Source organism: Embiotoca jacksoni, unplaced genomic scaffold (assembly GCF_022577435.1).
Source record: "Embiotoca jacksoni isolate LCO1_2020_lvr unplaced genomic scaffold, fEmbJac1.0.p SCAF_1, whole genome shotgun sequence".
Taxonomy (NCBI): Eukaryota; Metazoa; Chordata; class Actinopteri; family Embiotocidae; genus Embiotoca; species Embiotoca jacksoni.
Genome location: NW_027185229.1, coordinates 25,866,486 through 25,888,663, shown reverse-complemented (window position 1 = coordinate 25,888,663; position 22,178 = coordinate 25,866,486). Strand labels below are relative to the sequence as shown.

Here is a 22,178-nt window from a genome sequence, read left to right as displayed (position 1 = left end):
CCTGACAAGGCCAACTCCAGGTGACAGAGTGTGGCTCCCTAAACTTACCGGCAAAAATGAGGAGTCTTTTTTCAGACAGTAAGTAACCGATACCTGAACAGGTAACAGCTCATTTGAAGAGGCAATAATAACCGACATATCAGCAAACTGTTAACACTGTGCAATGTACACTTTATAGACTTATAGCTAAGTTAGCTAACCAGGGCCTGCCTTGTTTTGCTGCTGACAGATTCAAAGTATAATTATAAGTGTCTGACAGTGTTATGGAAAAGATTCCTACAATGTTACACCCTTAGTATGACTTTTTGACCATATTTTGGACAGACAGATAGTATGATATATTTTTGAACGACATTCTATAGTAAGAATTCTGTTTGACATTTTGGACGACATACTATAGTATTACTTCATGGACGTCAAAAAGTGGTCAGCGTTTATAGTGGTGTTGCTAGTACTGCTAAAATCAATTACACGGTAGCCTTTTACTGTATTTGCAGTTCCTGCCACCGACCAAATAACGCAAATCCAGTAAGTTAACATTCAAAACGTTATTCTGTTTTACCAGCAGCTGCGAGATGATTAAAGCAACTGTACAGTATAAAAATGACTGAATCAATTTTTTTTCTGACATGCAGTGACAGCAGATGTTATTCATGTTTTTGTCGCTTTTTAGGCTTTTTGTCTTCTCCGTTCTGACACGGATACTGCAGCTGTACAAACTTACCAAAATAAACAGCAGCACTTATCAAACCACAAGTGTGTTTAATGAGTTTACTAATCGTTTTGACACTTTCACAGTGTTTATCTTGCACCCACACCCCCCTTTACTAAGTAAAAAGCAAAGTAAAGTTGAATTTATACAATATGGGGCCTTTAAAGAAAGCCTTCTGACAACTTAGCAATTTGATTGAAGAGGCCAAGTGACTTGTTCTGGACAAAATTAAACTCAAATGACAGTGAAACATGTAGCAGCACAAACGACAGAGCAACAGCTTCAAGATGATAATTCAGCATTTATGATTATTCCTCAGTTTGCGACAAACAAAGAAATCAACAAATGAAACCAACTTTTTCAACAACAGTTTTTGTAACTTTCTGAAACAGACAATCAGACAATCAAACCCACTTCGCAGTGCACAGTGATTGTCCTGGTATGTGGACCTCTGAAAGTAGGGTTTTGATTTTTTTCTCAAACTCTTTCTTTCCACTTCAGACAACAACTTCTGTCACTTTGTGAACGACAAAGAGCAACACCACGAATGTCCACAAGGAGAGACTGACACGAAGCGAGCGCTGTGGAGATCACAGAGAGATTTGTTTGACAAACATGTTGTACAAACAGGTTTATTGTAAGCAGACTGAGCATCAGCGACAGGGCGGTTTCACACTGGCAGGACGGAATGTTTGGAAAACGGCACATTTGTGGCATTTTCAGACAAAAAAAACAAACAAACAGCTAAAATAGGAAACCTACATCCCACCAATCAAAACTGATAACAAAAGCGAAACAGCAAGTTTTAGAGTGCTAATATACTCAATTTTACAGAGCGTACACTTGAACGAGCAACAGCAACACGGATGATGTAATCATCGGTGTTAATTTTGCGTTATGAGAACTATAAAATATTTGTTGACATTGTTCATAAGTCAACTTTTAAAAATAGGACGAAATGTCTTACATTTTTGTCATTAAAAAAAAAATCATCTGAAAGCTGGCCAAATGAGCTAATGATTATTTCAATGCAGGTTTAAGCTCAGATTGTAGTATCTGCATTACGTCATTTTTCCATGATGGTACACACTAATCATCCACGCGCAGCACAAGATTAACGAGCCCTCAGCCGATACACACCAAGAAGGTCTCTTTTGTTTTCTTATTCAAACTTCCCCGTCCTGTTTTTGTGTTTATTTTTAGTCAAATGATTTTGGCCTTTAAATATATTGAGTGGAAATGAAATGTTCAAGAAGGATGCGCACAGATGCACAATTAAAAAAGCAAGTATATTAGCGCTCGAGGGGGACGGAGGACTTCATGCTTTGACTTTAATTCAGTGTGAAAGCGCCCTGAAACTCCTCACAGTGTAATCGAAGCCACTGACATTCAGGTGACTTTGATTGACAATCAGCAACAGGTTTTTTTTGTACATTCACAGTACAGGCGTGACAACTGACTGACTGTTCTGCTACTTGCTGGACTGGTCAGCCTCTCCATTCATAGGGTTATTTTTGGTTGGACTTTAAATCTGCAGTGCGGAGCTTTTGTCTCCCCCTTCTGCCGTGAGAGTAATTACAAAAACACTGTCGACGTGCTTACATCGTAGACTCCTCTAGCATTTTAAATGGCTAGCGCTGTAGCTGGAAAAAGGAGGATAAATTGTTCTGAGCCTACAAACACCGGTGAAATTACTAATTTCACCATCAGTATTTGATGCTTAGAGTCAGATAGCATTTTGAAAGTCTACAAGAGCTTCATAATTCAATTATTTTCACAAGTTAACATAGCCGGAAGTTAGCAGGCTTGGCCAGCGTATGTCTCCGGTGCACATGCTCTACCCCATAGAGCAGCCCTGTATGGACATATCCGGCCAGGGCAGCAATGTCTCACCAGACACCAGATTTTTAAAACTTGATCTTGTGTTTATAGGCTGAATCCGCACTGTGTGGACTTGTTTGGCAACGGGCTTGAATGTAACAGACATTAATTTAAAAGTCCCGCACTCCACCATGATTTATTTAAGTAAAATTGCACTTCATCTTTCACTCATCCGTTCGCCGCACGCACTGATGTTACTGATTGTTTGACTTAATCCTCGTTAAAGTTTTATTTAATAAAGTCGTGCATGGTCCGCCACCTTTTTGTTACTCCCATCAGCCGAGCTGTGCTGAGTCACATCAGTTCTCCAGTCTGTAGATTCACTCACAGAGGTTTGGCTTTCCTTCTTACCAAGAATGTTGTTTGCTATCGGAGCCAGAAAAGCATGATTAGAAAACACATTTATGATTGAAACACGACACCGTCAAAACAAAAAACTTTTTTCCTCTTTTGGATGAAATCAGCTGAAAACCTGCAGACTCACAAGGCACACAGGCTGAGAACCGAACACAGGCTCCTCCCACTCTTGACCTCCCGGTCCAAGACAGGAAGTATCATTGGTTTAAGTTCCAGAAATGCTGAAGTGAAAAAAAACTTGAATAAAGTTACATTTCTGATTCCAGTTTCAGTCTGTCAGGATCCTCTAGATCAGGACGGTTTGTGTTAAGATTTATTTAAAATAAATGGATGGATTATAAATGATACAAATTACAAGAAGTCTTATGTGGCTGGACAGCGAAGCAACTATATGGCCTCTTCCCACTGACTCTTCTTCAGGACAAAAGTGCTTTTCTTAAAAGAGGTTATCCCCATATAATGTCTATAAAGTCTCATAAAAAAAAAAAAAAAAAAGATATAAAAGGTCTGTGGTTCTTTCCCGCTCAGAGCAAAGCTTGTTGTGGTCAATCCCAGCAGTCGCAGACGGCAGGACGGGTCGTCGAAGGTCCCGACAAAATTAGATTTTTCAAGTTGAGCTGGAAAATATTTAAAGCAGCAGGAGTCTGCACAGAGAAGGGATCTGAACCCTGCCCACCTGGAGGGTGGAGGTGGGTGTCCACAGGTAATCCAGGAATATAAAAATATCTCGGCCCAAAAGCATCCTCAATGCAGCGCGATAGGATGTCCAACTGAAGGCAGACGTGGTGATTGATAAAAATACAGGGGTCTGATTACCGTCCAAATCCCTCATAAACAAGACATGCAAGGTCCAGAGCTGGCTCAGATTTGGTTGATCAGTGCCAGAGGACCGTCGGGTGTGGCGACAGTCAGCCCAACTCGGCTGCAGGTCAGTCTGTTCGGTGGTCCGGGTGTCTGTCTGTAAGTCAGCCCATCGGTCGGCATGTTGGTAGGTCCGTAGGTTCGTCTGCAGGGATGCAGGTCAGCGTGAAAGTCCGTAGGCCCGGTCGGGAGACCGCCCATCAGTCGGCAGGTCAGTGTTTGCGTCACAGGTGTAGACTGATCTTGCCTTCTTTGGCGAGTTGGTGGATGACCTGCGTCTCGAAGTCAGCGCTGTGGACGCCGGTCTTCCTGAAGGCTCCGGCGTAGCGGTTTTCTTCCCAGTAGTGATGCCAGTTCCCCTGCTGGTCAGCGCCGTAACCGAACACCGACACCTTAAACACAGACGGGAAGGTGATGCTACGACGCACTACAGAACCAAGTATGACAAGCTCGACACCTACCAGGCATACTCATAGTCTGCATTTAGCCACCTGGCGATGACGTGTGATGTGTGTGTCCTTTCACATAATAATAATCGGTTACTTCCACATGTTGTAATAACAGCGGAGATTCCTTTATTTTCTTTCTCGTGGTGCATTCGAGGACACCAAATAATCAAGCATTGATTCAAAAGAAGTACGTGAATGTGGTCAATCAAATGTCCGAGCCTCCCCGACAAGACGGGTTTTGCTCTCAGCTGCATTATGAGTTTATATAAAGGCAGCTTAAGTTTGATGTGGATGAAGATACAGGCTCCGCCCCCTCCGTCCTCCTACCTGGTCACAGATGTGCAGAGCGAAGATAATGGCCAGCATGCCGGTGGACGGGTAGCGACCGTGACGTTCGGTCCAACGATCGTGAACGTACTTAAAGAACACCGGGTTCACCACCAGAACCTGCACAAACACAGACCGTGTTACCATGGTAACATGTTATATTTGCTGCTCTCTATAGTGGGGTCGGCGGCGGTAGGTGTTTGCAAAAGCACTCGCAAGAGCTAAACTGACAGATTTAACATAATTAAAACACTCCTTTGAAATCCTGTACAGAAGTTGAAGGAAACATAATAAACCAAGAACTACAACTATAGATAGACGGAAACTTGAGAGCAGAAGTTGAAACTTCCTCAAAACAGAAATAATGAGGAGGCAGTAACAACTGTGAAAAAAATGTAGAGGAAACATGAAGAAGTCTTACCTTGTCTTTATCCGCATCCACCCTCTCTTTAACCCTCATGTAGGTCCTGAAAACAAACACGCCGAGTTATACAACAATATTATATTATTCTAGTTTGTTCTGTCTATACACACGTATTCTGTTTCTGTATATGATCATGAACTTTCATTTCAGGTCTATATACAATATAATATGTGATTGCTAAGTTCAGATGTAAAGATCTGAGTACAGATTTAAAGCCGACTATTTTATCAACTCTATGTATGAGTATATAATTCAGTTTACAAAAGGTACATTTTTTTGTACTTTGTGGAATATTACTGTACATAATAAATGCAGATTATACTAAAACCCTGTACGTCAAAATGTTTCACACACAAATAGGTAATTCATATATGAGCTATGTATATGTATAATTAGCATTTTTTTTTTTGTACATTTTGTCCTGTTCAATGTTAATGTTTAATTTGTGTGTATATATAACTATATATTTTTGATTATTTTTACTGAATTTTGATGATATTTCTCTGAATATTCAGTACATTTGAATTATATTTGTGGTTATATGTCGTACATTTTGACCTGGCCGGTGGACAGCGCGCTGGTCAGCCACTCCAGGTCTCTCAGTTTGAACGGCAGCAGGACGAGGCTGACACCGCGATCAACGTCCACCGCGCTCTCCGGGTACAGGAAGTGATGCGTCGTCCGGTTCCCAACGTCGTTCTCAAATCCTCGAGTCACCGCCTTGTTCATCCTGAAGAGGAGAAAGATGAAGAATAGGGCGAGGCCTGTGTGTGTGTGTGTGTGTGTGTGTGTGTGTGTGTGTGTGTGTGTGTGTGTGTGTGTGTGTGAATGGACTTGCGTACCTGATCACAGAGCCATGAGAGTTAATCAGTTTGCCATGTCCAGACTTCCTCAGGTTGCCAGAGTTGCCGACCACCGCGCAGCTACGGCAACGGAAAGGGAGGGGGTTGAAGTCCACAGTGGGCGGGGAAATGACCCGGAACATCTCTGACATCACTTTCGCTAAAGTCTGGTCGTTACCGGACCGCTGAAGACTCTGTGGATAGGCGGAGCGTATCCCATTATTTTTATGAAGCTTTTTATATTTAAATTCTGCTGAATCACCATCCAAACTAAAAAAAAACACACAAAAAAACAGCTTTTTTAAAAGCTTTAATTCTTATTTTGTTTTATGCCATTTGTTTTTTGTGAATGTTTTAAGAGGTGAAAGTTGATGGTTATCTTCGTCTTTTATTTTTGTCTTCTATGAAAGTAAATTTAATACTTTTTAACAGTGATGAGATAAAACTAAATATTTGGGAATGTATAATGGACAATTTTCTGTATTTTCTTTTGGCCTACATGTTTTTACAGCGTAACTAAACAATTGCTCTTTATGTACGAACAGCCCACACCACATACACACACAGTATATACTGCATACTGTTTACTGTGGACCAGACTGATGATGTTAGCAGCATTACTGCCCCCCTCCTTTTAATCTACTAATGGTTTCTGCAGCAGGAATTAATCTATAAACGCCGGAAAAAGACTCAGACATTCGTCTCCCCGTGCAGACTGCTGACAGCTTCCACAAATCAGAGGCATTTTCAATTTTCTGAAAATCAAAATTTTCATTATTGGTCCTCGCTATTGACTGAAACGTTCTGCAGTATAATACAAACTCTCCTTTCGACTTTTCATACAAAAAAAAAAAAAAAAAATCTTTTCTCTGATTTACTGATAGTCAGCGTGGACACATCAATGCAGTGCTGTCAGGTCACTTTCAGTGAGCAGCCTGCAATTATTTCCTGAATGATGGCTCAGACTTTATCGCTCTTAAACCACATTCAATCACTGAAGAAAGAAAAACGGATGCCTGAAAATCGTGTTAATGTAAAATCTTTCCATGAACTTCCTTTGGTGATTTACTCAACTGTTAAAGTATCAGTACTGATATTATCTGTAGTTTAATCACTGATTGTGGTATAAGATGATAAGATATTATAGGATTTATGTGTAGAAAAATTTATTCCAATAGGGATTTGAGTTGCTTTTGGACACTGACAGTAAAACTGCTGTTCATGATATAATCTCTTACTTTAGATTATTGATTTATGCATATTAACAGATTAAACAGTATAAAAACTGATAAAAATAACATGTCAAGCTCAAACTAACACAATGGTTCAAAGGCTTTTATTTTGAAGGCAGAACTTTAGCTTGAGCAGGAACAAAACATTGATAATAATCCTGTTTATTCAAACTAAACTTTTTAATTTGGATGTCAAACCTTAGACTGATGAATCAACATGCAGATATGTATCTTTAAATCCTCTATAAGAAGAACAGAGGTAGAAACTGCACTATTTCTACTTTTCGTCCTTACCAGCCACCATGTGAGCGCATCGGGGTCAAAGTTGTCGTTTGTGTTTCGCAGGATGGGTTGCTGTTTTGGGTCGTAGCGTCGGCTGAACCAGTCCGAGCTGTCCAGGTCTGCAATGCAGGACTCAGAACAACTACACAGCCTGAAAAGAAGACAACATACTGGAGTCAGACAGGTTCAGATCAGGGAATCATGGGATACAGAGTCCATCAACGTCAGCGTGTTACCTCAGGTCGTTCTGGGACTCCTCTATAACCTCCTCTTCCTCCTCCTCCGCCTCCTCGTCTTCGTCATCGTCCTCATCCTCATCCTCGTCATCCTCCTCGCTCTCAGGCTGGTTGATGCTGGGAGGAGGAAGGGTCAGCTCCGCAGGAGGCGCTGTGGGTTTGACCACTGCAAACAAAAACCAACAGAGACTCAGAGAACAATGCATCATGGGAGCTCTATGCGATCACGACACTTCTCCAGCTAATTGTATAACGATAGACTGTAAATAAAAGTGGACGAGCTTCTGGGTCTGAAAAATGACACCAATGCGGAAGAACCTTAAAGTGCAATGCCACTGAGGGCCACTAGGGGTCGGCAACAAACAGGCTCCAGCTCCATAGACTCCCATTCAACTTCTCTCATGAAATACAAAGACAATACATTTTTTGCATGAGTCATTTTGGTATCTTTTGCTGCAATTCCTCCTTCTTATTCGTTTTCTGGCGGTCTTTACACTTACTTTGAGCCGTAATGCCTTCGGCAGTGCTTCTATTAATCACATATAAAAACTACAGGGATTTGGCTAAATTGCTGAAGGCCGCTTATGGTAGCACACCACAATAAGGTCTCGCAGTTATAGATTTAATTTCATATTTAGTCCAAATACGACAAATGTAATGATATTGTGGAAAACGTTCAAACTGTTAAAAGCGCTATCATCAGACTGTCTATTCATCACACCGCCTCACCTGTCTCCCTGCTGATGGGCGTGGCCCGGCTGTTGAGCGGGGCTAATGACAAAACCAGGAAATGTCTCTTCTGGATGCGCTGGCTAGCGAGCATGAGGATGAGGATGGTGGCGATCACCAAGGCAACACACAGCTTCCTCCTCGACAACATAGCTGGTCGGACTAGAGGCGGGCGGCGGCAGGAGGGAGGATGTGTTGTTGAGCTGTCAATCGACCGGCTATGTCAGCATAGTTGGACGGTGTCATCTGCCGTCATCTGGGCATTTTGCTCTCGTCCTTCCACTCGTCTCCATGAAGCCTGACCCGTCGCTACTTTCCGATTGGTGGAGACGGGATCTGTGGTCACAGACAGAAACACATAGTGCCATCAGGATAGAAAAAGTAGACATTGTATTTTCATTTGCTGTATTAATGACAACTAATTTCTCTCCGTATAGTTGGACACGAGTGAATGTTTAGCCGACAGATAACAAGAGATGAACCATGTGAGACATCATGCTCTGAGGCACGTTTAGTTAAGTTGGCGAGATGACCGAACAGATGTCTCTTTGTTTGTATATTTATAAAGAATCAACATACAAATAAGATTTGGGGATTTTTCTGTTTTACTCCGAACGGCTATCCACATACTCCCATAGCTCCATAATTCAGATCAGTTATCCATAAACAAAATGATAATCTAACATCATATGTATAAAACAATTATACTAAATATAACTTTTTTTTAAACATTTGATAAAATCCCAACAACTAACATACACTTATAATGTTTAATAAAGTAATTATCCACAATAAACAAACAACTTTCACATTTTCTAACATTCATTAGGTAATTGTAACAAAATAAGTGAATGCCTATAGAGTAATTGTGTTTGACAAAAATCGGACAAATTATCCATAACAAACTTATTACCGTGTTCATTTTATCTATTGACAACAAACTCATCATCACTTGAAAACAAGTCATATTCTCCAACAAAATAATTATCAATAAAATGCTAATTATGGACATAAATATACCGATAAGATCGATACGAAAACACACGATCTATCACAAAATAAAATCCTGTAATCCAAAATGCTAATTTCCTACAACAAACTAATTATTCATAACAAAATAGCAATGTATTTATATACTATTATATCAATAATTACAAACAAACTGCAGGAAATTATCTCAAACAATTCATTAAAAAATTATCCACAACAAACAATTTAAAGCAAACCATGTACACCACAATGACAACAACAACAACAACAACAACAAATACCAAAGCTCAACTTCTCTGTGAACAAACTTATATCAGATCCAGAATATTACAAAAGAGGAAAAGGAGGTGCTCTTCAAAACAAAGAACATGATGGCTATGTTTCAGCCCAGCGGTTGTTGATTACGTCATCACTGCTGCTGATGGTTAGGAAGGTTGCATGAGGACATCATCATCAACAACGAACACAAACACCCTGCCCACTACCTTGAGAAACACTAAAGGACAAACAGAGGCCCTGAACTGGATTTTGGCCTCCTCCTCCTCCTCCCACCTCCCTCACCTCCCCTCTGCTCCTGCAGGAATGTCTCCCTGCAGACAAACTCGGTCTCTGAATACCAATCAGATCTGGATTCGGTTCAGCTTCTCCTGTTTCAGCGCTTGCTCCCCCTGTCCGCTTCAATGTCCCCCTCTCTCTCTCACTCACTGTGTCTGTGTGTGTGTGTGTGTGTGTGTGTGTGTGTGTGTGTGCGTGTGTGTGTGTATGTGTGTGTGTGTGTGTGTGTGTGTGTGTGTGTGCGAGTGTGTCTGTGAAGTCAAACCTGTCAGCTAACCTGTGTGTGTGTGTGTCTTTCTTCACTACTCTGTGCTGTGTAACTGATAGCTATAACAGTTTATTCCACAGTATTTGTTCCAACTGCTATAAAACACGTACACACTCTCTCTCTCTCTCTCTCTCTCTCTCACACACACACACACACACACACACACACACACACACACACACACACACACACACACACACACTCATGTTTCCATCACTTTAAATGATGCTACTTTAAGTTACATGAATTTCCTGGAAACTGACTTTAACCATAATAACCATAACCATTAATTGCCTAATCTTTACCCTTGAACTGAGCCTAGAATCCACTCATTTACAATATAGGGACTTGCTTTGTGTCCCCAAACAGGCAGGCGGGTCCCCACAATGAGAATGTGTCAACAGATTTATGTCCCCCATGACAGTAATATAAGTAACACACACACACACACACACACACACACACACACACACACACACACACACACACACACACACTGCTAATACTATTAGTCCACCAGCAGCACTAAAGCTCCTTTAATATCCGACACCATGTTGGGTACACATTGGTAGAAAGTAGTAGAAAGAAAGAAAAGTACATTTCATTGGGTGCTACATTTACAGACAATTCTCAGACACCTTTCAACTGACAGCTACAACTCCTTATAAGCTTTTACATAAAAGGTATGTTCACCCAAAAAAGTTCAATACATTTAAAAGTGGTTTCCAACTTTTCCGCTTTGACTCTTTGCAAAGCAGCAGTGTCAGGTCAGGTCAGGCACTATGATTGTTGTTAACATTTCCAACAAAGAGAGATTTCTCAAAGGGTTTCATTTAAACTGTTTGAAGTGCAGAGAGGGTAAATAATTCAATAACTTACAAAGAAGGCGACCCCTCATATTTATCTTCTGACCCTTCGTAGGGGCCGGCTTCAATGCTGGGAACTAAACTAGCTCCCCCTCCACCAGCTGCAACAATAAAATGCTGCATGTGCAAACATGCATCAGCACAAAAAAATCTGACAATGTTTTACTTCACAATGTCTCATTAACAGGGATCGTTTTTCTGTAGAGCCAGTTATTTGGATTTTTCACTCAAGTATGATCTTTAGTGCTGAACTTTTATTTGCAATAGAGTATTTTTAGATGGATATTTGGTATGTTCAACATCAATCTGAGTTTTTTTTGTTTGTTTTTTCTTTCTTTTGGGTTTTGGGAGGCAGGAAAAAAACACCCGGATTCATTTTAATCCATGACACAATATCAACATAAATTCATCACATAAAAACGGCATATTTATCATTCCATGAACATAATAAGTGCATCTGGGTGTGCATTTCCTTCTGTTTTGTGTGTTTTTTAGGAGGAACCTTGTTCTGCCTCGGCATTTTTGACAGGAGCTGAGTTAGTGGGCCGATTCATTTAGCATCTAACTGGCCTGCCTGCACAGACAGCAGCTGCAAATACACCTCATGGATCAGGTTCTGGGTTGCGATGACAGATGGGCTGAAACAGTAAGTAATGTGTGGACTCTTTGTGTTTCATAGACGATATAACAACTTGAGCAATGTGAGATTAACAATTATTGATAATAAAGTTTTCCCAGGAGAAACATCAAAAGATTAAATATGGAAGATCCCGGGAAAAAGTCTTGGCAGGTATGCAATACACATTTTTAACCTTATTAGATTGACCGAATTAAAACGAAGAGCTGAAGAACTGACGTCACGTCTGGCTTGACTCAGTTCAACATACTTCTGTAACTTAATAATTGGAATTGCTCATGATTTTCAAATATTTAAAGAGTTATTAAAATATAAAAAAAAAACTAATATTGTTCTTCCTTATCTCCCCTGTTTTTAATCGCCGCCTGGATGCAATGCGTTGCTCTCGTCAAAAGGTGGCGGTAATGCACCTGAAAGCTGTTTGTCTACCCAAATTAAACAAAATAAGGATAAGACCATGTTGCCACAAACGTTCGGTGGGTTCGAGGGTGTTGAATGGTTGAATAATAGTCACACAGTCACGAGCCAAACTTGAATAGTATTGTTGCTTGAAAATGCCCAATCCTATTTAATCATGCGATCACTTGTTCAGACGAGACTTTATCAGTAATCAACATGAAAAAAAACCAAAACATTTTGAAAGCTAGGAAGCAGGAAACGAGGAGGCGAGTCACAACAGATACTAATTGCCACACAACCACAGTCACGCATTTTTGTTAGTTGCTCATATCTTTCCTGCCAAGCTCCTGGATTAGCATCTGCATTGGGGTGGTAGCTCACGGTGTGACTGTGTGCGGTGTTGACTGTGCAAACTTGTCCCGGTACAAAGGGCTTTCATACAGAAGCAGCTCAGACCGAACCGTTCAGCTGGATATTTGGTCTGAACCTGAGAGTTCAGAGAAAGTGCAGCGATACGTCGATTAATAGCTGTTAAACATGAACTCGAAAAATGAAGAAGTTCATAACGAATCAAACACTTTTAACTAAACTCAATATTGAAGTGCGACGAAATATTTTTGGTGTACACTCCAGTGTGTTATCTACATACTTATCTATTCAATGTTTATTCATACAGGGACAAGTATGTAGTATGAAACATATTTGCAAAGAGGCACGTAAAATACACAGAACTCAAGAATAAATACAAACGTTAAACTCTCCGTGTTAAATCATCACAACAAACAGTGAACTACTCGAAGACATCAAGTTGTTTTGAGTGCAAATGATTTAAAAAAAAAAACAACAACATCTACTTTAAACTCAGACCGTGTGCACGAGCGTATTCAAATGGTAAAAGTTAAAGTGATCGTTAGAGGTATGATGCGATATTACCATCTGTAGACTGTGGTTACTCAAGCACTTTAAAACAAGTCACTTTCTGATTTTGGACCCATTTGTGATCAATTCAGTAACCGTGGCAACGCGTTTAGGTGTAGTGAATCTGTTCTCTTATAAATTCAGGTCCGACAGCCCAAGTTTCGCCCAAAACACTGTCAGTGCGAACGGGCTCAGGGACAAACAATTTTGAAGGCACTAAAAGTAAAGTGAGGATGCTTTTAAATATAATAGTGAACATAGTTATCATTATTATTCAACCTTAATCTAAGATGCAGTAAAATAAAAACCCAAATGAAAACAGCCTCAGTTCTCCTCTGCCCCCTTACTCACGTGTTTTAAAAGGACTTGGCAGCTCCTGGAAAACTTTCCACAGTTTTTAAGTGGACAGTGTTTTCTGTTTCTTTATGTAACCCCAGACTAACTCTTGATTTTGCCCTCGTTCTTGTTGGTCCATATGTCTGTTAAAGAATAACTTTGTGATTATCGGACCGAGACAGATAAGAGTTTTTAAACTCTAAAGACCCCAAACTTTTGCTCAATACTGCACGGGCAGCATGCCAGTGATCACACTTCTCTAACTTTATTACCTTGAAAGAACTGCTTTCTGATTTAACCTTCCTGTTGTCCTCGGGTCTTTAGTGACCCATTTTCAAAACCGTTTTGGGTCACGAAAGACGCGAGGGCAACAGGAAGGTATTAGTGATCATTTCCTTAAAAGTCATTAAACCAAGCTTACTTGGTGCAAAAATGACTGAAAATTGGTTCAACGCTGAGATCAAAAAGTTGTTCTCCCTTCATGACGAAGATGAGATAAAGGAGGCAGATGAACAGGCCCAAACAGGTCACACTGCGTATTATGCATAACTTCCTGCGCACTGTCTAGTGCCTAAAATAAAGCTGCGAGGAACATAACCGTAAAAGTCACAAGACTGCCGTCACTTATACGGCTTGACGAAACCAGAAACGGTACGTTCAAAATGAATGGAAAAGCGCTTAAGTGAGTATGAGTACTATTCAGGCTTCCAAAGACTGCTTTGTGTAAGTATCAGTTTTAATTTGATTTTGAATTCAATTATGATTCACAAAAACTACTGTCTTTTGGTTCTCCAGTTACTCTCCCTGCCCAAAGACTGTGTCACCAACGTCTGAAAAGCGAGTTCGAAACCCCAGCTGAGAAAACGTCTATTTAAATGCTCGTAAACACGCAGTCGAAGAGATGAAAGGACAGGGGAGGGTAAATGACTCAGCTGAGTCACAGTCTGTATGTTATTTTAGGGGTTTACAGGGTGAGGAATGAGGAGGGGGGGGGGGGGCAGGAGGGTGGTGACAATGTTAAAGGTCACATGGTTTCCTGTGCGGAGGAAACTTTGCGACAGCCCTCCTTCCTGTCCCACTCGCTCGCTCTCGCTCTCTCTTTCTCGGTGACCTCTGACCTCAGCGTTGACACCAAGATGGAAACCAGCTGCAGTGCTGATGGGAATATATCGGCGAGCTGGAAAATAACGACACCACAGAAGAAGAACGGTGCCGGATCTCACGCAGACTGCCTGAGCGGCGAGGATTAAAACTTTAATGTCCGTACTGTTTCCACAGAGCGACCGTCCTCAGGGAGGAGACTCCGCCAACTGTTTCATTGTGGGTATTTTTTTTTTTTTTGCCTTTATTTGGTCACAGACAGCGACGGGAGACGAGCCAGGACGACATGAAACAAAGGTCCCTGTTGTAGCTGAAGCTCTGTAAAGATTGTTCTTGTGGGAGCGGTTGACATGAATGAAGTTTAAAATATTTAGCAATTAATGACCTGGAAGAAAAAGGTTTTGTGATTTCACAGAATACTAGAAAAAAACAAACATCATATATTTCTATATGTAGAAATAGTCTCTCCTGATTAGAGGAGACATGTCTCCCCAATACTCATTATGTTTAGTAAAACTATTTTAAGGGTCAGTTACATGAAATGAAGCATGTGCTGTCAACTCTGTTGCGCAACATCAAAATCAGTTTTGCGAAATATCAGAAGCCACAAAAACCCCAAGAACTGATGTTCAGGAACTCTCCGAGAAACTAAAGAAGCCTTCAGCTCTTTTATCCGTTTCAAATGTCGTCTAAAGCCCGGAGAAAATCCGGCAAAGTGGTCAACTTTTCACAAAAGAAACCGTTTAGTGAAAATAAAAACTTTTGTGTGGACATGTATGACGTTTATTTATATAGTGAGGTTTTCTGCAACAGCTGCAGCCTCCTAGGCCGCTTCAGTTTAAAAAAAATAGGTCAATGGTTCCTTTATTTCCACGACGTAACCATGACGGAGAGAGAAGTGCTCAGAGTTTTATGCTCAATTGGTCTAATAGTACGAGTAGTACTTGTGCACTCAAAATAGCAAGTCTTAATACTTAAGTACACAATTTGGCCCGTCAATCAGAGGATTTTTTTTTTCCGTAGCAACATGTTGTTGTGTCGAAGCACAATAGACAAAAGCAAAATAGAGTTGATCCTGGTCCCTCGATGGAAACTCAGGTGGAGGAAGCGAGTTTCTCTCTTCAGTTTCTGAGTTTCTGAGTTTCATCCTGCGGGGAAACGTTCCTGCTCACGAATACAGTGTGGTCTCATTTCTTGTCGTTTTGTCTCAGACTTTACGAGCGTGGTCGACGGTGAGGACGGTGAGCGTAGCGGACGACAACGTTAGCAGAACAGTGCGTGTTCAGTTAAACCTTATTTGTCAGTGAATAAAAGCTGCAGGTCCTCAACAGCCGAGCCAAGTCTCTACCTGCTGGATAAAGTGAAAGGGTTTGCCTGATGTTTGTGACACCTGAGCAGGCTCACTTTAGGTGGACTGACCTTTTACGGTGGGCCGTCTTTTCTCATTTTATTGTCAATGTCAGCCACTTCCAAACAGAGAACAAAGAGACGTCTGGCTTTATTGGCAGTTTCAGATTTTCTTTCCTGTGAGATGTTTTAGGGTTTATAGTAACTTTGCTGTTGTAAACTTTACTGTTGCTGCTGTAGAAACATATTTGGTCATATTTCAAAATCATTCTCTGAGTATTTACCTTCTTTAAATGATTATTTCAACCGAATTATGAGTTTCGATGAATAAATGGTAATTGATAAAGTTACACAAAATGTGGACGGTGCACGTCAGGAACAAGCCCAAACTTTTCCTGTACCAACACTGAGACTTTCGACTTTGAAGGTGAGATCATAGGCTGAATGTTTAATTTCTTCTCTAGTTAAAAGAATAATTTCAGTTTCAAAAAAACAAAGTAAACCTTTGATGGAAGAGAGAGCCAGAAAGCCAGAGAGCCAAAGGGAGGCAGCCATTAGCTTATTAGTTTTGGAGCACTATCCAGTTTTGTTTAACCTCTCATGTCTGAATAAATACTGCTCCATGGCACCCGAACTGTGTCCCAAATCAAAATCCAAACGACACTGATTCACTGAAGTTTTTTGTTGTTGTATGTTTACACATCATGCTCGTGTTCATATTTGAAGTGTGAACTTGTAGCACAATATTCTTCCACGATGCACAGAAGGATAAAACAAACCAAAACAAAAAGCAAAATCCTAAATCCTTTGCTTGATCCCAGCACTTCATGAGTGCAGTGTTTCCACGGACAGTGTTATTTCTGTTAAGTATGGCTGACCTGAAACAGGGTGGAAAATGTGTCGAGCTCTAAAAGGTTCAGGGAGGCTAGAGAGTCTTTCTATCCTAGTGAGGACACTAATTGACGTAATGCAATCCTAAACCCTTTGATCTTAACCTAAGTCTAACCATAACCCTGAAATCAAGTCTAAAACCTCAAACAGCCCTTTGAAGAGGTAATGCAGAAATGTCTTCCTTAAGAAGGTTTCAAACCGCACACGCACTTGAACTCATTGACATTACGTATTCCCCCGGCCCCTTCTTAATAACATAATCCCAATTTTGAAACCATATTAACCATTAACCATAACCACCTTAACCCGAAAACAGTCCTCTCGAGGTCAGGGCAGGCCATAACGTTCCTTCTCCTCAAACTCAAACTGGTCCTTACAAAGATAGATGTACATGAATGTTCAACTCACACACACACGTAAACATGCTTTACTCAGAGTGACTCAGACAAACGCGAAGATTGAAATAAAAACACTGCTCAGTCACTTCCTGTTCCTCCACTCACTCAGACAGACAGACGTTTACACTCACTTTGAAATTCTGCAATTTAACAGTATAACATATTGCAGGGTGCCAATGTGTTTCTTTGAGTAATAAATGTCCTTGTGGTCCATCTGTCTGCTCCGTAAAGACAACACCTACACCCTGTCTGCCTAAGCTTTTCCTTACTTGGGTCAAGGCTCATATTGTGCACATTTCTAAAACTAATCTCAATGTAATTCAAGGCTGTAGATATGAAACGGACTTGAAGCACGCAGACAAGACGGTGAGCCTGTAACAATCAGTTTCTGTAGTTCAGATTTAGAACCGGGCCTCTATACTTACATCGGCCCAAATACTGTCTCTCAGACCACACACACCCTGCCTCTCTGTCTATAATTATGTTAAGTGTTTTCAGTATCCTGTTTCAGCATAAATACTACCAGGTCACCATAAGGCAAGAGTCCTTTACGGGAATATTATGTAGACCAAAAGAGGTCGATACAGTAAAATAAAGCACATAACGCAGTCGAGAAAATTCATCATCATGGAACAAAACAGCCCCAGTAATACTAGAAAAACTAGGAATACCATAAAAGATGATGGTCATCCAACTACTATAGGAGTATTATGATAAAGTACAGCAACTGATTACGACAGCCTCCTCCTGAGGATCAGTTAAGTTTTTTTCTGATCAGGAAATCACTACATTTTATCCTAAATTTTTTTTTTTTTTTTTTTTTTAAATGTAGGGGATTATATAAATTTGGTGTATTACAAAATTAAAACATAGCAAACAGACAAGCTATCAATTAAGAGGTGGCAACACAGTAGAATATAGTAATGCAAAAATTAGACCAATTATGTTTTACTGACATATTATTTAGATATTTCTGGAAAAGTACAGAAAGAAAATTGACTGAACTAATATTATTGGAGTATTTACATAATAGTGCATCGACCGGCTGTGGAATATTATGGAAACACTGATGAAATATCATAGAAATACCTGCAAGTGTTTACCACAACTGCTCTGTCTCTTGTGCTGCTGTAATGCTAAATTACCCTCACGAAGATCAATAGTTTGATCTCATCTCAAGCATACCTCTGGAAAAGTGTAGGAAATCAAATGACTAATTGTTTGCGGTAAAACAAAATGTGCAGAACGAACATGAAGCGTGTCTGGAAACTGCCGATGTTATAATGAGGGAGAGCTACATGAAGATAACTACAAAACACCTGCAGACAAATATTAGAGAGATAGCAACATAGTGGAGTAAACAGACCAAACAGGGATATTATAGGAGTGTATAATCTATAAAAACACCATCTGAATATGAAATAACAGGGCCTGTCAGTAAATATTTACATTATTTATATAACATTTCATCAGTATTCTGTTTACTGGGCCGCGTCTATTTTGCCTTAACTGCACTCTACTGTATTATTTTCTCATGTTGTTCCTGTAATATGCTTTTGGTGATAGTCTGTAATTATCCCACTAAGAGTCAACATAATTTACAGTTTGCTTTTTGTTTTCTTAGATAAATTGTTTGTGGAACACTTTTATGTGTTTCACTGCATTTTTGTCTCCCAGTAGTTCGATATTATAACATGTTACTGTCGAATTTAGTAGAAACCAAACTGATATCCGGGGGTAAAATAAATTCTGATATGTCGGCTGATATTCTTTATTTATCTCTCTCTCCACCCATAACAGATTTTTTATCTAATAACAGATAGCATACAATCACATCAACTTACAGCAAACTGATAGAGGAAGTTATAGTAAAGGTCATCAAGCTTCATCAATAACATGCCTGCTTTATTGCTCTTCACATGTTAGACCACAAACATTTGATTAAAGATGGCCATTATCCCCCCCCCAAAAAAAACCTATGATTCAATGATGGGAGTTGCAGTAACAGCACCGCAGTAGACACGCTGCTGGTGTAGACTATAGTAAAATGCAGAGCACTAAATTATAGTAAAAAAAAAAACAACAACAATTAAATCAATATAGACACTATTTAAGAAGAATTGAATTGAAGTGTATGGCATTTATAAAAGAAAAATACTTTTAACGACCCAAAAGACCCACAAAGTACACAAATGTTATAGGAATACACAACTCCAAAAGACACACCGAGTATAATAGAAATACTGTAGTGCTAGAGGAGATATTATCAGCCATATGCTCCCCACACACAAAACCTACACATTATAATACTATAGAAAAAAAAAAACTAATGTTAAAGAGGTCAAGTAACAAACTAGAGCCAACGTTATAACGGTATACTGTCAGGGACGCCAACAACTAACGGGTCTGAAGGGAATATAGTCAAAACAGACCCGGCAGAAGTTTACCAAGAGTACTGCACAGGACAGTAGGTGTTGGATACTACAGGACCATGAAGTACAATAAGGTCCACCAACAGACCAACTGCTGAGGCAATTAGGAGTCCTGCAGAAATAACAGAGAAAGTTGTTGAGAAAGTCTAAAGTTTGTGTGTCCCCCCCCCCCCCCACCACCACCACCACCTCCCCTCCCTCCCTACCACCTCACCCCTCTTCGGCCCCCCGTTTCTCATCGATCTCGCGCTCCTTCCCCTCTCCAACTGACAACACAAAACTGCAAAACAAATAAACAAACAATGCAAACAACAAACCGCCGTAAAATCGGGGGGAAAACCGCAGAAAGTTTGGTGGAAACTTTGCGAACTTTGCAGTACTCGGGTCTCGGTCTCCCCCCCACCACCAACGCCGTCACACACAAGCGGGGAACCGTACCCGGGTCCAGACATGGCAATGACTCGGTTATCAGCCGGTAAAACCTGCCCAGGGCTCCGTGAAGCAGACGCAGAGGACAACTTACGTGGAGGAGCGGCGGCGACGGCGGCAGCAGCGGCGGCGGCCGGTTGGTTTTTCTTCTTCTCCTTCTTCTTCTCTCTTTGTGAATCTACAGCATCATGCAGAGCGGAGCCCTTCCTACCGACGGAAGGAAGGGGGGGCACGATAAGGGGCGTGGCAAAAGAGGGGGGGGCGGGGTTCACTTTTTTATTTTTTTACTATTTAGTGCGTTTTTTTTTTTTTTTTGGATGTGTCAGATGTGTTTCGTCAGATGTGTTTCGCAATAGTGTGTGTGCGCTTTTAAAACTTAAATTATGGGGGAAATGAATCTGTTTACAATTTCACTATGGAGAACTTCCCCCTCTTCCTTTTAGGGACATGATTTTAAGTACACATAACATGACAGGCAGGTTTACATTAGTGTGAGGTTTAAATTGGTTTGGGTCAGGCAGGAAGTCATTATGGTCATTTTTCAAGAACAAGGAAGTCTTCAGGAAATCAATACACTCCTCCTCGGATGTGATGCAGAGATGAGTGGTGTAACTCCACCGAGGTGGTTGGATATCATCAGCAAGTTTAAAGCCACAAAACCTTCACTTCTGAAAAATCTCAGTTCCTCAAAAGTGAAACTCACCTTTGGCTGCATTTTTACGTCACAGTTTCACTTCTGTGGTTTTGGTTTTTCATGTTTTGAGTTGTTGGGCTTTTTTTTTTCTTTTTTTTTGATAAACTGAAGATTAAAACAAGTTGGAAACACAACTGTGTATCTCATAAACAACACCATTAAGCATATATATATATAGTCAAACAATATACTCAATGTGAGAAACATGGGATTCTGGTAGATGACGACCAACAGTTTAATTAGCCTTCTACTCAATTACTGTGAAATCATGTTTTGCTCATTATTTTTGATACGGCGAGCTACGATAAATACTAAAATACAAATGTGGCTAAGCTGCCATCACCATGAAAAAGAAGCCAGTTGAAAATTGTTTAAATGCTGCTGATGTTTTCATATTTTCAGCTGGACGGCTAAATTCAAGACATAAATATGAAGTTAATGATCCAGTTAATGAGCCTCATGGCTGGATTACCAGTCGGGCTCCAGATTTATCATGTGGTCCACATATTTTGATTAATCTCAGGTCTTTTGGGAAATTTGTGCTTATGATGAGGAATGCTTACTCGACGATCCTCAATCCTCATCGCTGTTTGAATGATTCTTTAAGGCTTTTATTATAGTTATTGAGCTCATCTGTTGTAAAGTTTGTTTAATCAAAGTTTTTCCAGTGTTTCAAGACATAAAAACCAACAGCAAAAATTGGGTCAATCCATCAAAACCGCACTTTAAATCTAAAACCGACAACTACATTTATTTGACTAGTATTCTCAGTTTTTTTTGAGCGTATAAATACCATAAATCTTTCTTTTTTTTTCATTATTAGCCAATTCGTGAAGTTCAAAGTCCACGTTTTGTCATTTTTCCTTTAAAAAGCTAAATCGTGCAACTAATCAACTCGTGAATTTAGCTGGGAAGTGCTGGTGGATTTCTGGCGACCCCGACAATGAAGCCGACTGTATTTTGAAGGTCAGAAGGGACTCGACAGTAAATGTTTGACGCCGGAGGCCCCTCAGGAGACTAATCCGCCCGCACGGGAGACATAAGAGACATGGCAACAGAGAAAGAGCGCTTTTCTTTTCTCTTTTATTTATTTATAGAACTGTAAAAAGCTAAACATTTATGTTGTTTTGTCTGTTTGGTTGCTTAACAGTTTGTTTTTTCACATAACAAAACACGAGGCTTTGAGGATGCGAGCTATCTGAAGTGTTTGGAAAATGTAACGCTATCATGGGCTGGCTAAACTATTCAACTTCTTCAAATCTCAGAGCTGCGTTACACCCTTCCTCTCTTATTCTCAACTTTGTAATTATAAGAAAAATAGATTTCTGAAAACAGCTCAGTCACACGCAACTTAACTTTTTAAATTGAAAAAAAAAATGCAATTAAAAATGAAATCATGACTACATGTGGGAGGAAATCAAATAATAATTTAAAACTGAAGTAAACCCATCAGTAATCAACAGATGTCCACAGTTCTCATGTCGCTGCGTCTCATTATGTTTGACTTTCTGCTGATAGATGGAAATCAGTTTTTTTTAATTTTTTTTTTTAAATTTTTTAAAATCAAATCTGAGCAGGTTAAAAG

The 22,178-nt window shown here is 40.2% G+C and overlaps 1 protein-coding gene across 2 annotated transcripts; it reads right to left on the bottom strand.

The window, feature by feature from the left end:
• Window positions 1-742: 742 nt before the first annotated feature.
• st3gal8 (ST3 beta-galactoside alpha-2,3-sialyltransferase 8) lies at window positions 743-20,105 on the bottom strand. 2 transcript variants are annotated; one of them, XM_069150084.1, is made up of 9 exons: window positions 19,994-20,105; window positions 8,333-8,668; window positions 7,604-7,769; window positions 7,380-7,518; window positions 5,854-6,047; window positions 5,562-5,741; window positions 5,009-5,054; window positions 4,588-4,707; window positions 743-4,203 (listed from the first exon to the last, which is right to left on the bottom strand). In XM_069150084.1, exons 2-9 carry the CDS (start codon window positions 8,481-8,483, stop codon window positions 4,036-4,038), a joined length of 1,164 nt encoding a protein of 387 aa, XP_069006185.1. In that variant the 5' UTR covers window positions 8,484-8,668; window positions 19,994-20,105; the 3' UTR covers window positions 743-4,035. The 2 variants fall into 2 exon arrangements, with proteins under 2 accessions (XP_069006185.1, XP_069006193.1); XM_069150092.1 differs by lacking the exon at window positions 19,994-20,105 and adding an exon at window positions 13,317-13,398.
• Window positions 20,106-22,178: the final 2,073 nt, after the last annotated feature.

Coding starts and splice junctions, on each gene's coding strand:
- st3gal8 (XM_069150084.1), bottom strand. CDS start 8,483: ATGTTGTCGAGGAGGAAGCTGTGTGTTGCCTTGGTGATCGCCACCATC. Junction 5,742..5,853: donor TCTCATGGCTCTGTGATCAG/GTACGCAAGTCC, acceptor TCTCCTCTTCAG/GATGAACAAGGCGGTGACTC. Junction 4,708..5,008: donor TGGATGCGGATAAAGACAAG/GTAAGACTTCTT, acceptor GTGTTTGTGCAG/GTTCTGGTGGTGAACCCGGT.